General features: G+C 42.9%; 1 protein-coding gene across 3 annotated transcripts in view; it reads left to right on the top strand.

The window, feature by feature from the left end:
- Positions 1-17,284, top strand: part of osbpl5 (oxysterol binding protein-like 5) — a 114,691-nt gene that overhangs the window by 44,736 nt on the left and 52,671 nt on the right. For all 3 annotated transcript variants that reach the window (XM_055934946.1, XM_055934945.1, XM_055934947.1), the window contains 7 exons: positions 4,465-4,629; positions 5,156-5,229; positions 14,443-14,523; positions 15,142-15,243; positions 15,383-15,586; positions 16,615-16,699; positions 16,904-17,066. In XM_055934946.1, the coding sequence (XP_055790921.1) occupies positions 4,488-4,629; positions 5,156-5,229; positions 14,443-14,523; positions 15,142-15,243; positions 15,383-15,586; positions 16,615-16,699; positions 16,904-17,066 (851 nt within the window). In that variant the 5' untranslated portion in view covers positions 4,465-4,487. The remainder of the gene's footprint in view (positions 1-4,464; positions 4,630-5,155; positions 5,230-14,442; positions 14,524-15,141; positions 15,244-15,382; positions 15,587-16,614; positions 16,700-16,903; positions 17,067-17,284) is intronic.

Here is a 17,284-nt window from a genome sequence, read left to right as displayed (position 1 = left end):
TTTGCTCTGACGTGCACTGTCAACTGTGGGACCTTATATAGACAGGTGCGTGCCTTACCAAATCATGTCCAATCAATTAGATTTTCCACAGGTGGTTTCTACAACTTTGAGTCCATCTTAAGGATGATCAATGGAAACAGAATGCACCTGAGCTCAATTTCGAGTCTCATAGCAGAGTCCCTGAATATTTATGTAAATAAGGTATTTCTGTAGATTTTTTTTTTGTTGTAATAAATTTGCAAAAATGTCTACAAACCTAGTTTCACTTAGTCATTATTGAGTGTTGTGTGTAGATTGAAAAAACATTCCATTTTAGATTAAGGCTGTAACGGAACAAAATGTGGGAAAAGTCGAGGGGTCTGAATACTTTCCAAATACATTGTAGTTATTTTCTAGAAACCTACCTACAGTCCACTTAGCAAAGGTAGTGACCTCAGACTGATGGTGGTAGTTAGCTAACTTACCTCCAGCAGTTTCAAGCTAGCTAATGTCATTTAAAAAAAATCGACTATCAATCAGATGGGTAGCCTAGCAAATATAGCTTTTCGATTTCTCCTCGCATGTAAAGCTGCCTGATACATTAATAGCAACTGGCAAGCTGTATCATGAATAAGTCAGAAGCCAGCTAGCAATTCCAAGTTCTTGCCTTTTTTATTTTTTTTATTTTTTTTTACCAACAAAATTCATGTACACTTATAAAAGAGACTTAACTTTGAGCAGATCATTTTAGTTTTATTCTAGGACTCCAAGCCTAAGAGTAATAGCTACTTGTTTGTAGAACGTGTGTCTTCACCAGATGTCGTCCCCAGTCAGCTCCCACAGTCTTCACCTGAACGAGTGTCACGGGCAAAATCATAGGCTGCGTCGTGTACTTGAGGGGGCGTTATTTGTCAGCGCACGTGCTTCACCTTTTTGACAGAATGACAGCTTTTTAAATGTTTTATTATTGCCATCTACAAGGGGTGTATATTCTATTTATATTGGCTAATTTAAACTTGAAACATGGCCTTTCAATGTCTGCTTTTTATTTATTTTTACCCATTTAACAATAGGTACCCTTCTTTGGGGGATTGGAAAACCTCCCTGGTCTTTATGGGTGAATCTGTGTTTGAAATTCACTGCTCGACTGCGGGACCTTAGAGATGATTGTTTGCGTGGGGTACAGAGATGATGTAGTCATTCAAAAGAATTACGTTAAACACTATTTATTGTGCACAGAGTGAGTCCATACAACTTATTATGTGACTTGTTTCGAAAATTTGTACTCCTGAACTTATTCAGGCTTGCCACAACAAAGGGGTTGAATACTTATTGGCTCGAGACATTTTAGCTTTTCATTTCGAATTCATGTGGGAAAAATGTCTCTGAACAATTCCACTTTGACATGATGGGGTATTTAAAGTCAGGCTGTAAAACAACAACATGTGGAAAAAGTCCAGGGGTGTGAATACTTTCTGAAGGCACTGTGTGTATAGGCTGCATTTGGATTACTGTTACAATGCAATTTGGGTTGTTATAATTGGATTCGTTATGCCATTTTTTATTATTATTAATGTACGTGTTTGACATTTTACTGCATTGTTAGGAGCTAGTAACATAAGCATTTCGCTGCGCCCACGACAACATCTACTAAACTGTGTACGTGACCAGTAAACTTTGATTTGATGTGATTGGCTGATTGTTACCGTGTAGCAACAATGGGTCATGTGACTCGAAACGTCAAACTGTGGCTATGCATTCTAAGAATACTTCTGTGTCTCCCCTCCTATTTGACACTATTGATAGGAAGTCTCTTTGACACTACTGATCGCTGACGATCCCGTCTCCCACGGGTCCTCCTTTCTCCGTCACCCCCGATTTATGAGCAGTGTGAATATTAATGGTACGGTTGGAACACGACGCCTAACTGTGCCTGTCTCAAAGCACTTGGACGTTTAATTGCCTGTTCCTTCCTGTGGTGGAGGTCCAGCTGTGGCTTTCCTTCGGTGTAGTCGTCTCATTACACACCCAGGCAGACTAGAGTTACTGCAGCACAATGCCAGACGCTGTCCCCTCGCACTCAGGACATACACACGCTAATACACAACCTATAACTCGACGCACGTATAACGCGGCATAGGCTAAGTGACTGTGTAAGAGTGCATGTCATCGTCAGTACTCACTGCCTCCTCTCTCTCCTGTGTGTGTGTGTGTGTGTGTGTGTGTGTGTTAGAGAGAGCTGGGATTGGTCGGTATAGCATCCCCCCCCCCCCCCCCCCACTGTAGCATGAGCTTGTATAATCCCCCTTAGCGAGGAAAAGCAGACGGACACAGCCACGAAACACACACACAAGCAATAATTCCCCTGCCCTCCAACTGTTTTTGCCTGTCGAGATTGGGTCTGCCAAAAGGTCTCGGCGTCTGGGCTGGTATGGGAAGTGGGTCTGTCCTCTCTGTCTGACGTTGGCCTGCCGCCGTGTCTATGGGCTGTTGTGTAACAATGGAAATAACAGGCTCTCTGCTGCTGCTCCGCAACCCACCCTACACACTCTCTCTCTTACTCTCTCTCTCGCTCTCTCCTCTGTCACACACACACACACACTGCAGCAGCAACGGGAGACTATTTATAGACCAACCCAGCTCGGGGAAATTTGGGGAAGGCTAAATTCTCCCACTCGCATTTGCTCTCCCTGTCCCCCTCTCTCGATGTCCCTCCTCTTCCTCGCGTCTTTCTCTCTCTCCCCTCTGCCTCACACACACTAAAACACATTAATTTATATGCTAAGTTTTGAACAGCAAAAAAAATGCAGTTGTGTGATGGTCTAGCTCAAAAGCTGTGTGGTCAGGCAGTTGCACCACATATCTACGTTCTAGATCACATTTTGTACTCTGAATGGGTTGTAGCTGTGGCCTTTCGATGCGTCTTTTCTCAGCAACTGTGCTCTCGTTCAGAGAGAGAGACCGGAGCGAGAGAGACCGAGAAAGAGCGGGATGTGAGGGGGCAGAGAGGAAGTGCGGATAGGGGATGGGAGTGTGAGTGGATTGAGCGATTTTAAGTGGTAGAGGGCACCTTTTCTTTGAGAAAGAGGAAAACGAGAGAGCCATGACCGGCTTGAGTTGTAGGCCTCCAGCGAGCCTAGGCCTATATATAATGAGCCTACTGAATCCCCATTGATCGGTGCTCTTCGACTCGTCGTGGAACGCCACATGGAGGAAGAAAGAAGCGCAGCAGGGAGGGGCTGGAGAGAGTGAGCTCGTGTCTGTCCCATTGTGCTCTCTCTACTTCCCTTTTCGATGTTCACTGCAAATCAAGGCTAAGGTGGATGCAACACTGCCCAAGCCTAGTCCGACCTATCCAGACCTTTCAGATCTGAAAACATTGAATGTTTAGGGCCAAGGGGAAGTGGTAGGGGATTTGGTACGTTGTTTCATTCATTATCGATACACGTGCAGACCTCACTATCCCTAGGGATGCAACTGCTGCTCCTACATAACATCACATGTTTACATTTGAGTAATTTAGCAGGCGCTCTCATCCAGAGCGAATTACAGAAGCAATTAGGGTTAAGTGCCATCGACAGATATTTCACCTAGTCGGCTCGGTGATTCGAACCAGCGACCTTTCGCTCTTAACCGCTAGGCTACCTGCCGCCCTTACGTCACAGTTAAAGCCAAACAAAGGAGTGAGTAGTGTGTCATATTTATGGGTCAAAACTCTTTGGGCGTTAAGGGTCAGACCCTGGGCCAGTGAACTCTGTGTCTTGTTGGCTGAGGTCTACCTTTCCCCTCTAAACATGGCGAGCCTGGTGACTGTCATGCTCTGTGTGGAGTGGCGATGATGTCAGCCAATCGGTGACGGAGAGCCTGTCTGCCACAGACTGGCAATTGTATAGACGGTCGGTCGCATAGACTGGCATTGTGGTACGGCCACATTGTGTGGACAGGCTGACGTAGCATAGCTGAGTCGAGCACGGTTCTCTGAAAGTCCAGGACAGTGAGGTGGGAGGAAGCGTCATGAGGGAGAGAGAGAAACTGTAGAAATAGATATGGAGGAGACTAAAAGACGGAAGGGCATGTGAAAGCTGACTTTTTAAAAATGAAGCAGTGCTGAAGGTGACGTTTTGGGTATCAGTTTTGTCTGGACAGCACACAAATGCACAACTGAAAAATGAAACGTAACACATTTTCACCTCGCTGGAACACTCATCTTCGTGTTACCCCTGCTCTGTAGTCTAGTCGCTTTTTCAAAATGTTGTACTCGTGTGGTGGTTTAGAAAAATGACCAACCTTAAGTCGAGTATTTGATCGAAATCTAATGGTCTGGATTTACTCGTCATGCGGTGCTTTACTATTTTTCACCATTATAGTATTTACAACTTTTAGTATTTACAACTTTTAGTATTTCCAACATACTAGGCTGTTTTTGTCATCTGGATTGGGTGGAGTGAGTAACAAGTCTCTCTCCTCTCTCCACTCCCCCCCCAGAGGAAGAGTAGGCAGCAGACAGGATGAAGGAGGAGAACTTGTTTCATCGGAGGATGTCGCTGTCTCCCAACGCCACCTCTCCCTCCCCTCCTAAGATCGACCACCGCTCTCTGACCCGCAACATGTCTTACGGAGGAGAAAGCGAGCTCTTCCCCCTCAACCCAGGTAAGGCTGGTGTATTTTCACTAGTAACCAAACCGAAGCAAACTCACCAAAACGGGGAGGAACTACCTAACAATGTTTGCTACGTTTGTACACTAATGAATACACCCCTTGATATATATACTCCACCAGACGTTTCCGTAGCCACCTTGTGACTTCACCACGCACCGCACAGAGCTTTTAATGTGTGCACTAGGTTATACCTTTACGCTAGCGCCAGGAACGTATTGTTGAGAGGAATGTTTGGTGAAGTATAAACCCTAGTGGTCACCTTTCAGTCCCAGCAGGTTACCACTAGAAATGACTGTAAACGAGTCTATCCAGGGATTTGACATTAAGCTCTTCCAGACTTTTACCTGTCTGGCAAGTCGAGAGCATTTTTTACTTTCATAAACATCTTTTGTTACTTGCCCAGTTTATTGGGGAACGACATCTAGAGCATGCACAAATTGCAGTTGTCTGTTTGTCCAAATGCCTGCCTGCTCTCTCCAATCTGCTCTGTCTGATTGTGTATGTGTCCTGTTTGCAGGTATGGAGTCAGAAGGGAATGGTCTGTCCATGATGAGTGACGAGCTCAGCCCCGCCCAGTCGCCTAGCAGCAAGGTAAGAAGACCGCTTCTGATTGGACCTCTGTGTAACAATATCAGGTGGGTTTCCCGATATTGATGGATCTTTAGGATGAGTGGTTAGTTTTGCCAGTTTTCCCAAACCACCTTGTTAATAATCACATCACATGCTTGCTGTTCTGGGATCAGCCTCTTCTACCCAAATGTCAATCTTCTTATTTTGTGTGTGTTTATTTTTGTGCACTGCCTAGTGGGTCTCCCGGTCACGGCCGGCTGTGACACAGCCTGGGATCAAACCCGGGTCTGTAGTGACGCCTCAAGCACAGCCATGCAGTGCCTTAGATCGCTGCGCCACTCAGGAGGCCTCCAATCTTAATATGACTACCGTAATTTCCGGACTATAAGCCGCTACTTTTTTCCCACGCTATGAACCTTGCGCTTTATACAATGACACGGCTAATTTATGGATTTTTCCCGCTTTCACAAATTCATGCCGCCAAAAAACTGAGCACCGTCACATAATGTGACGTAAATCGAGCGCGCTCAAACTTTCCATCATTCTGATTACGGTAGTCATTTTGTCACCCTCATCATGGCAAAGACACGGAGAAATGCATATGATGCAGCTTTCAATTTGAAGGCGATCGATCTGGCTGTTGGAAAAGGAAATAGTGCTGCTGCACGGGAGCCTTAATGAGTCGATGATAAGACGTTGGAAACAGCAGCGTGAGAAACTGACTTAGTGCAAAAAGACAACAAAAGTTTTCAGAGGAAAGAAAAGCAGATGGCCCGAACTAGAAAATGAGGCTTGGATGAGTTTGCCTCCGGATGAAAGTGAGGAGAGCGCAATGAAAACGATCCAACATCGGATGAAGCAATTCTGAGGCTATTCAACTCCAACACCAAAGGAGATGACTTCAGTGGTTTCAGTGCACAGGAGGAAGATAGTGACCAAGGACTTTCTTGGTAGGCTATTGTTTACTGCTATTTAAAAAAAAAAAAAATGTTACAAGCCTGTTTCGTTAAAGCCTATTTATTTTTGTTACAAGACGTGTTTCGTTAAAGCCTATTTATTTTTGTTACAAGCCGTGCTTCGTTTAAAGGCTGTGTAAAGTTCATTTGTTTCAATGTACCGGTAGGCACCTGCGGCTTATAGACACGTGCGGCTTATTTATGTACAAAAAAATAAATAAAAAAAATTCAGTGGGTGCGGCTTATATTCAGGTGCGCTTAATAGTCCAGCAATTACGGTATACAATGGAGACACTGGACCAGTTCTGAAAAACGGCTTTGTCATATGCCAATATTGAGGCGCTCGCTTTTAATGTGTCCCGGACAAAAATATAAACACAACATGCAACAATTTCCATGATTTTACTAAGTTACAGTTCATATAAGGAAACCGGTCAATTTATATAAATTCATTAGGCCCTAATCTATGGATTTCACATGACTGGGAATACAAATATGCGTCTGTTGTTCACAGATACCTTAAAAAAGGTAGGGTTGTTTATCAGAAAACCGGTCAGTATCTCGTGTGACCATTCACCTCATGCAGGGTGACACAACTCCTTTCACATAGAGTTGATTTGGCTGTTGATTGTGGCCTGTGGAATGTTGTCCCACTGCTCTTCAATGGCTGTTTCAAGTTGCTGGATATTGGCGGGGTCGTACAGATTGATCCAGCGCATCCCAAATTAGTGCAATGGGTGACATTTCTGAGTACAGATTCTTGCGACATGGCAATTCATCATTATCGTGCTTAAACATGAGGTGATGGCGGCAGATGAATGGAACTGCACGGTATCTCTGTACATTCAAATTGTCATCAATAAAATGCAATTGTGTTTGTTGTCCGTAGCTTATGCCTGCTCATACCATAACCCCACTGCCACCATGGGCACTCGGCTCACAACATTGACATCAACAAATCCTTCGCCCACACAACGCCATACATGTGGTACTGCCAAATTCTGTAAAATGACGTTGGAGGCGGCTTATGGTAGAGAAATTAACATTCAATTGTCTGGCAACAGCTCTGGTGGACATTCCTGCAGTCAGCATGCTAATTACATTCTCCCTCTTGTGGCATTGTGTTGTCACAAAACTGCACATTTTAGAGCAGCATTTTATTGTCCCCAGCACAAGGTGCACCTGCATAATGATCATTCTGTTTAATCAACTTCTTGTTATGCCACAACTGTCAGGTGTATGGATTATCTTGGCAAAGGAGAAATGCTCATTTACAGGGATGTAAACAAATTTGTGCGCAACATTTTAGAGAATCAAGCTTTTTGTGCTTACGGAACATTTCTGGTATCTTTTGTTTCAGCTTTTCAAATTTACATTTACATTTAAGTCATTTAGCAGACGCTCTTATCCAGAGCGACTTACAAATTGGTGCATTCACCTTATGACATCCAGTGGAACAGCCACTTTACAATAGTGCATCTAAATCTTTTAAGGGGGGGGGGGGGTCAGAAGGATTACTTTATCCTATCCTATCCTTTATCCTATCCTAGGTATTCCTTAAAGAGGTGGGGAATATGGGACCAACACTTTACATGTCGCGTTTATATATTTTTTCAGTGTACAGTAGATGCAAAGCTTTTCATGAACCTCAACACACAAGTTTGTTTAGACAATTTAGAAATGGGCCTACATACAATGTTTTAAAATAAATATTATGTTATTAGATTATTAGATGCCATGCTTGTTTCAGAAAGTGAATCCTTTTATTCAGGGATATTCATTGTTTAGTCTAACGAATGTAGGTGGCAATTCGCTGATTCTAGGTTATATCCGTCATACATCGCATCAGCACAAAACACAGCACTTATTCCGAGCGTTTCTTTTCTGTGATGACTCATCAATAATAGCAGTTCCCGTCGATCATTAAGCGTTTCCAGCAGCACTGTGGCCAGGTTAAGGACATGTCCTCTCCCATTGCCCCCGACACACACACACACACACACACACACACACACACACACACACACACACACACACACACACACACACACACACACACACACACACACACACACACACACACACACACACACACACACACACACACACACACACAGATCTGTGTATGGAGTGATTCCGAACTACATTGAATATCTATGGGGCTTTGACCCATCTCCCACCCAACACCCCTCGTAACTCCAGAGACAATTGCGGACTCAACACAACACAGTCACACACAGCTCTCTACCGAACACTCTAAAACACTCCCGAGTGCCAGTATGTGAAGGCTCACTTCGGAAATGCAGTGTGGATGTGATTCATGCATAAACAGCAGACATAGTCAGGTCCAATAGTGGTTAAAATGATTGGCGCACCTTTTTTCAAAACCTTGTGATAACACTGATCCTTTTTCTTGAATGTTTTATGAGATTGGAGAAAACGTTGGGAGGGATCTTAGACCAGTCCTCCATACAGAATTTTTCCAGATCCTTGATATCCATCGTCTGGTCTTCTGGACGGCCCTCTTCAATTCAAACCACAGGTTTTCAATAGGGTTCAAGTCCGGAGACTGATATAGGCATTGCAAAAAGTAGATTTTATGTTTAGTTAACCATTTCTTTGTGGATTTTGATGTGTGCTTGGGGTTATTGTGGTGCTGGAAGATGCACTTGCGGCCAAGCTTCCGCCACGTGGCAGAGGCATCCAGGTTTTTATCTTGAGGGAACTGTCCAGTGTTTCCAGATTTGATGAAATATGATTAATTAAAATGAGTGAAATAGTTTCACTTCCAAAAAATTGTAATGATAATTAAGTATGTTTTAAGTAGCTTTACCATTTCCTCATAGAACAGGACGTCATGTTGGCTCACTGGCCGAGCTGGCCAATCAACGGTCTACTCTATTTTTAATGACCGGTATACAGTGCATTAAAGTATTCAGACCCCTTCACTTTTTCCACATTTTGTTACGTTACAGCCTTACTCTAAAAATGATTCATCACCTCCCTGGCCCTTCTCCCCCGATTGCTCAGTTTGGCCAGGCAGCCATTTCTAGAAAAAGTCTTGGTGGTTCCAAACATCTTCCATTTTAGAATGATGGAGGCCACTGTGTTCTTGGGGACCTTTAATGCTGCAGACATGTTTTTGGTACCCTTCCCCCAGATCTGTGCCTCGACACAATCCTGTCTCTGAGCTCTGTGAACAATTCCTTCGACCTCATGGCTTGGATTTTGCTCTGATATTTACACTCAACTGTGGGACCTTATATAAACAGGTGTGTGCCTTTTCAAAATCAAGTCCAATCAATGTAATTTACCACAGGTGGACTCCAATCAAGTTGTAGAAACATCTCAAGGTTGATCAATGGAAACAGGATGAACCTGAGCTCAATTTCGAGTCTCATAGCAAAGGGTCTGAAAACTTATGTAAATCAGGTATTTCTGTTCTTAGTTTTAATTAATTGTAAACATTTCCAATAACCTGTTTTCGCCTTGTCATGGGGTATTGTGTGTAGGTTGATGCGGCTGTAACGTAACAAAATGTGGGAAAAGTCAAGGGGTCCAAAGACTTTTGAATGCACTGTATTTCAACACAGGACAGTTACTTCAAGCCAAAACCCCTGTTTGCCTGGATCTTCCAGCAAGACAATAACTCCAAGGACACATCAAAATCCACAAAGAAATGGTTAATTGATCACAAAATCAACATTTTGCCATGGTCATCTCATTCTCCAAACTTGAATCCCAGTCCATAAGCACAGACAAAGGATATCAAGGATCTGGGAAATGTATGGCGGAATGGTCTAAGATCATGTGTTTTCCAATCTCATGAAATATTTTTGAAAAAGGCTCAACGTCGTTATTCTTGCAAAGTAATATATTAAAACAGGGGTGCCAATAATTCTTTGACAATCTCTTTATTTGAGCAATTGTATTAGTATAAAAATTATTATTTCCAAATGTTTTGGCGCATACAGTGTAGCTCAGTATTTGTTTTTAGTCTTTTTTGCTAATCTTTATCAAGGGAGCCAATCATTTTTGACCTTACTCTATGTGTGGGAAACCCTGCCTAGGGGAACGGAAACCTGCGCACTTAATTTCTGCTGAAATTCCAAAAGTAGCTGGCATATACAGTGCCTTCAGAAAGTATTCACACCCCTTGACTTTTCCCACATTTTGTTGTTACAGCCTTTTAAATTAATTAAATTTAGATTTTTTTTTGTCACTGGCCTTCACATAATGTCGAAGTGGGATTATGTTTTTTGAATTATTTACAAATTAATAAAAAATGAAAAGTTGAAATGCCTTGAGTCAAGTTTTCAACACCTTTGTTATGGCAAGCCTAAATAAGTTCAGGAGGAAACATTTGCTTAACAATTCACATGGAATCACTTTGTGTGCAATAATAGTGTTTAACATTTTTGAATTAATACCTAATCTCTGTACATCACACATTTTAATTATCTCTAAGGTCACTCGGTCGAGCAGTGAATTTCAAAACACCGATTCAACCACAAAGACCAGGGAGGTTTTCCAATGCCTCACAAATAAGAGCACTTATTGGTAGATGGATTTAAAAAAAAGTTGAATATCCCTTTGGGCATGGTGAAGTTATTTATTACACATTGATGGTGTATCAATACACCCAGTCACTACAAACTCAGTTGCCAGAGAGGTAGGAAACTGCTCAGGGATTTCACCATAAGGCCAATGGTGACTTTAAAACAGGTTCAGAGTTAATGACTGTGATAGGTTAAACTGAGGATGGATCAACAACATTGTAGTTACTCCACAATACTAATCCAATTGATGGAGTTAAAAGAAGGCCTGTACAGAATTAAAACAAATCCAAAACATGCATCCTGTTTGCAACAACTTACTTAAGTAATAGTGCAAAAAAATGTGGCAAAGCAATTCACTTTATGTCCTAAATACAAAGTGTTATGTTTGGGGCAAATCCAATACAATATTACTGAGTACCACTCTCCATATCTTCAAGCATGGTGGTGGCTGCTTCATGTTATGGGTATGCTTGGAATTATGAAGGACTGGGAAGGGAGCTAATCACAGGCAAAATCCTAGAAGAAAACCTGGTTGTCTGCTTTCCATCAGACACTGCGATACGAATTCACCTTTCAGCAGGACAATAACCCAAAAAATGCAAGGCCAAATCTATCGAGTTGCTTACCAAGAAGACCGTGAATGTTCCTGAATGGCCAAGTTAAAGTTTTGACTTAAAAAATAAAAATGGTTGTTTAGCAATGATCACCAATAAATTTGACAGAGCTTGAAGAATTTTGAAAAGAATAATGGGAAAATGTTGCTCAATCCAGGTGTGTAAAGCTTTTTAGAGACTTACCCAGAAAGACTCACAGCTGTAATGGCAATTAAATCCATTTTAATCCCACGTTGTAACACAACGTAATGTTGAAAAAGTCAAGGCGGCGTTAATACTTTGAAGGCACTGTATGACATCCATGACTTCTTGTTTCACTGGGGTATACATTTGAGGTGACATACAGACCAAGTTCACATGGTCAACCATCACTATGGGAAAGATCTGAGAATACAGTAATGATGTGCGACAAACGCTTGTTGAGCTGCGCAAATCAGGAAATGGCTATGAGAAAATAGCTTAACGGTTGAAAATGCCTATTTTCACTATCAGGACAATAATTAAGAAGTTTAAAGCAACTGGTGATGTTAACAATCGGCCTGGAAGAGGACGTGTGTCTATATTGACCCCACGCACAGTGAGGAGGATCGTTCGAGTGATCAAAACATCTCCAAGGATCACAGCTGGAGAATTGCAGACGTTAGTTGGGTCTTGGGGTCAGAAAGTCTCCAACTACGATCAGACGCCACCTACGTAACCGCAAGTTGTTTGGGAGGGTTGCCATAAAAAAGCCTTTGCTGTCATCAAACAACAAACTCAAGCCTACAGTTTGCCAAACGTTACTGGAACTTTCAATAGGACCGGGTTCTATGGTCAGATGAGACCAAAATGTAGCCTTTTGGAAACGAACACCAGAGGTGGGTTTGGCGTAGACAGACAGATATCCATGCAGAAAAGTACCTCATCCCCACTGAAGTATGATGGTGGATTTTTGATTTTGTGAGCCTGTTTTTCTTCCAAAGGCCCTGGGCAACTTGTTAGGATACAGTTGAAGTCGGAAGTTTACATACACTTAGGTTAGAGTCATTAAAACTCGTTTTTCAACAACTCCACAAATTTCTTGTTAACGAACTATAGTTTTGGCAAGTTGGTAAGGACATCTACTTTGTGCATGATACAAGTCCTTTTTCCAACAATTGTTTACAGACAGATTATTTCACTTATAATTCACTGTATCACAATTCTAGTGGGTCAGAAGTTTACATACACGAAGTTGACTGTGCCTTTAAACAGCTTGGAAAATTCAAGAAAATGATTTCATGGCTTTAGAAGCTTCTGATGGGTTAATTGACATAATTTGAGTCAATTGGAGGTGTACCTGTGGATGTATTTCAAGGCCTACCTTCAAACTCAGTGCCTTTTTGCTTGACATCATGGGAAAATCTAAAGAAATCAGCCAAGACCTCAGAAAATATGTGGACCTCCACAAGTCTGCAGCAAAGGACCTTGTGAAGATGCTGGAGGAAATAGGTGCAGAAGTATCTATATCTACAGTAAAACGAGTCCTATATCGACATAACCTGAAAGGCTGCTCAGCAAGGAAGAAGCCAATGCTCCAAAAACGTCATAAAAAAGACAGACTACGGTTTGCAACTGCACATGGGGACAAAGATCATACTTTTTGGAGAAATGTCCTCTTGTCTGATGAAACAAAAATAGAACTGTTTGGCCATAATGACCATCGTTATGTTTGTAGGAAAAAGGGGGAGGCTTGCAAGCCGAAGAACACCATCCCAACCGTGAAGCACGGGGCTGGCAGCATCATGTTGTGGGGATGCTTTGCTGCAGGAGGGACTGGTACACTTCACAAAATAGATGGCATCATCAGGAAAGAAAATTATGTGGATATATTGAAGCAACATATCAAGACATCAGTCAGGAAGTTAAAGCTTGGTCGCAAATGGGTTCCAAATGGACAATGACCCCAAACATACTTCCAAAGTTGTGGCAAAATGGGACAAAGGACAAAAAAAAGGACATATGCAGTGCGTATGCAGTGCATCTCAACCAATAGAAGACAGGCAGATTTATAAATGGATCTCAGAACAGCCAGCAGAATTCAGCATTCTCACATCCTCATAGGAAAATTGCTCTAACTCGAGTTCTGTTTTACTCACAGATATAATTCAAACGGTTTTAGAAACTAGAGAGTGTTTTCTATCCAATAGTAATAATAATATGCATATTGTACAAGCAAGAATTGAGTACGAGGCAGTTTAATTTTGGAACGAAATTATTACAAAGTGCAAACAGCACCCCCTATTGAAAAAAGGTTTTAAGCAAGGCCCCTGATCTCTCGTGTATTTTCTGCACTATGCTATGATATGTGCAGCGATGTATTTGGCTAAGGTGTATGTAAACATCCGACTTCATCTTTACACAGTATCATGGACTCTACCAAGTACCAGCAGATATTAAATCAAAACCTTACTGCCTCTGCTAGGAAACTTAAACTGGGCCTTGGTTGGATCTTCCAGCAGGACAATGAACCAAAGCACACCTCAAAATCAACACAAAAATTGTTCGCTGACCACAGAATCACGGTTTTGCTATGACCATCCCAGTCCCTTGGCATAAACCCCATGGGAAACTTGTGGGATGAGCTGAAGAGGAGAGCCCACAAGCGTGGACCTCGGAATCTGAAGTATCTGGAGAGATTCTGTATGGAGGAGTGGTCTCCGATACCATTATGCATTATAGGAGAAGACTCAGAGCTGTTATCTCTGTAAAGGGAGGTTGCACAAAGTATTGAATGAAGTATTGAATAATTGTGGCACACATATTTGAGAAATATTTGTTTTATGTTAAGAATTTATTTTTACTTTCAATTATTTTACTTGAATTAAAAGTTAGATTTTTGTAAATATTTAGATATTTTTTTACAGCTTGTTTTGCTCATTTTTACTAAGGGTGCCAATATTAGTGGGCACTGTATCATGGCTGTACTCTGTTCAGGTCAGACACTGAAGTGATGTGTGTGTTATTTAAATGTAATCTCTGAATGGGATAGACCAGAGTGTTATGAGGCTGTTTATAGGTGAGCTCACAAGAAGAGGAGTGTGTCTATCATTGACTCTCTCATCTGTCCATCTCTCCCTCCTTCAGTCTGAGTCCAGGATGTTCAATAACGGTCTGGAGGACTGCTCCTCCCCCACGGAGAAGCTGGCCCGGAAGGAGTCTCTCAAGGTAACTCATCACACCCTAACCGGGAAGGGGTCGCAGAGAGGGGATATCTTGCAGGAAAAATATTGCTGGGCATTTAGGATGGTTGGGGGAAAATATTTAAATTTGCATATATTTAGATCAGCGTTTCCCAATTGGTTCCTCTGGGACCCATTTAGGTCAGCACATTTTGGTTGCAGCCATGCATCAGCGCACCTGATTCAACTAATGAGAGCTGTGTGATTAGTTGAATAAGCCTAGGTTTGTACAGGGCTGGAATGTGAATGTGCTGTCCTAAGTATCCACAAGGAATGGATTGGGAGACATGCATCTGCCTAACATACAACTACTAATGAAAAGGAATCGAGGTTGTGTCAAGACAAGGTTTAGACGCAAGAGCTCTGGTCCTTTGTGTAATTCACAGAATGGGATATCGTTCCCTTTTTCTATTATCATTAGTTAACGTACACTGCTGCCGGAACTAGAGGCACATAATAAATACACGTCTGCCTGTGTGTATGTATGCCTTGTGTTTGACTGTACCTCCCCCTGGTGCGTATCTGACTACTTGTTTTGTCTTGTTCATTTGCAAGTCACAAAACAATGACTCATCCTAAAAGACTCCGTCTGTGTGTGCTGCAGGTCCAGAAGAAGAATTACAGACAGGAGAAGAAGCGGGCAGCCAAAGAACTGTCAAGCGCTCTGAAGGACCCCAGTGTTGTCATCACGGCTAACTGGCTAAAGGTAATTTGGGAATATCTCCTCACCGACTGTTGCTTTCCAGGGATGTTTTTTCCCCTATATTACCTCGGCACATTGAAACGTGTCGTACACACTCATAATGTAATAGTATTGAGGCCTCCTCCACTCTCACTCCTGGTAGATCCGTGGTTCGCTAAAGAGCTGGACCAAGCTGTGGTGCGCCCTGAAGCCGGGGGTCCTGCTGATCTATAAGACCCCTAAATCGGACCACTGGGTGGGCACCCTCCTGCTCAACGCGTGCAAGCTCATTGAGAGGCCCTCCAAGAAGGACGGCTTCTGCTTCAAGCTCTACCACCCGCTGGACAAGTCCATCTGGGCTGTCAAGGTCAGACACGGAGCTCTCATCAATGACAGAGTTCACCGTTGCTCTGTATCTGGATGACTCTGTTATTGTTATCAGCTTCAGTTTCCTGTCTCATGACATGAGTGCATGGAGAGGGCCTGGTTGCTGTACTTTACAAACGGCTTGTGTAGCATTTGTAATGCCATATTCGGGCTTCAGAACTCTTGGGTTGTGTTGTCTCATCTTGTTATAATTGTATAATTATACTGAACAAAAATATGAAAGCAACATGCAACAATTTACAAGATACAGTTCATATAAGGACATTTAAATAAATCAATTCATTAGGCCCTCATCTATGGATTTCACATGACTTGGCAGGGTTGCAGCCATGGGTGGGCCTGGGAGGGCACCCACTGGGTAGCTGGGCCAAGCCAGTCAGAATGAGTTTTTCCCTACAGAAGGGCTTTATTGCAGACAGAAATACACCCTGGGCTGGCATGGTTACACCTGGTCTGCGGTTGTGAGGCCGATTGGACGTACTGCCAATTCTCTAAAAATGACGTTGGATGCAGCTTATGGTAGAGAAATGTACATAAAATACTCTGGCAACAGCTCTGGTGGACATTCCTGCAGTCCCTCAACTTGCACAATCCCTCAAAACTTGAGACATCAATGGCATTGGGTTGTGTGACCAAACTGCACATTTTAGAGTGGCCATTTATTGTCCCCAGCACAAGGTACACATGTGTAATGATCATGCTGTTTAATTAGCTTCTTGCTATGCCACACCTGTCAGGTGGATGGATTATCTTGACAAAGGATAAAATGCTCACTAAAAGGGATGTTAACACATTTGGGCACATCATTTTAATAAGCTCTTTGTGCGAATGGAACATTTCTGGGATATTTTATTTCAGCTCATGAAATATGGTACCAGCACTTTACATATTGCTTTCATATTTTTGTTCACTGACCTTTATTCACAGCAGTATAAAGATTGTCCATATAGTGATACTATTAAGCATGAGGAAGTGTAATGTTAACCCCTCTGTCTTTGGTGTCCTCAGGGTCCTAAAGGGGAAAACGTTGGCTCCATCACCCAGCCTCTACCCAGCAACTACCTGATCTTCAGAGCTGCGTCAGAGTCTGACGGTGAGATTTTTTTTTGGCCTGCTTACGTGTGTGTGTGCGTGCTCGCTTTCACGCTATAATCAGAACACAACGACCCTCGTGGTATTAGAGCTGTGTGTCTGTCTGAGTGGCTGTACAATCGGTGTGTGCGTGCAAGCACCTGTTGGTGTCTGATGACCTTTGACCCTTGACCCCCCCCCCCCCCCCCCCCTCTCTCCACCCCAGGTCGGTGTTGGATGGATGCTCTGGAGCTGGCTCTGAGCTGCTCCAGCCTCTACAAGCTGACAGCTAAAGCAGGGAGAGATGGAGACCTCAGCACCTCCTCGGAGTCCTCCCATATACTACAGCTACTGCAGTCGACTGCCCTCACTGATGCTGAGCTACTACAGTGAGTAGCACATACATACATACTACTACAGCTACTGCAGTCGACTGCCCTCACTGACGCTGAGCTACTACAGTGAGTAGCACATACATACATACTACTACAGCTATTGTAGTCGACTGCCCTCACTGACGCTGAGCTACTACAGTGAGTAGCACATACATACATACTACTACAGCTACTGCAGTCGACTGCCCTCACTGATGCTGAGCTACTACAGT

This window comes from Salvelinus fontinalis, chromosome 9, assembly GCF_029448725.1.
Source record: "Salvelinus fontinalis isolate EN_2023a chromosome 9, ASM2944872v1, whole genome shotgun sequence".
Taxonomy (NCBI): Eukaryota; Metazoa; Chordata; class Actinopteri; order Salmoniformes; family Salmonidae; genus Salvelinus; species Salvelinus fontinalis.
Note: the sequence above shows the minus strand (reverse complement) of the source record. Positions and strands in the feature narration are given on the sequence as shown.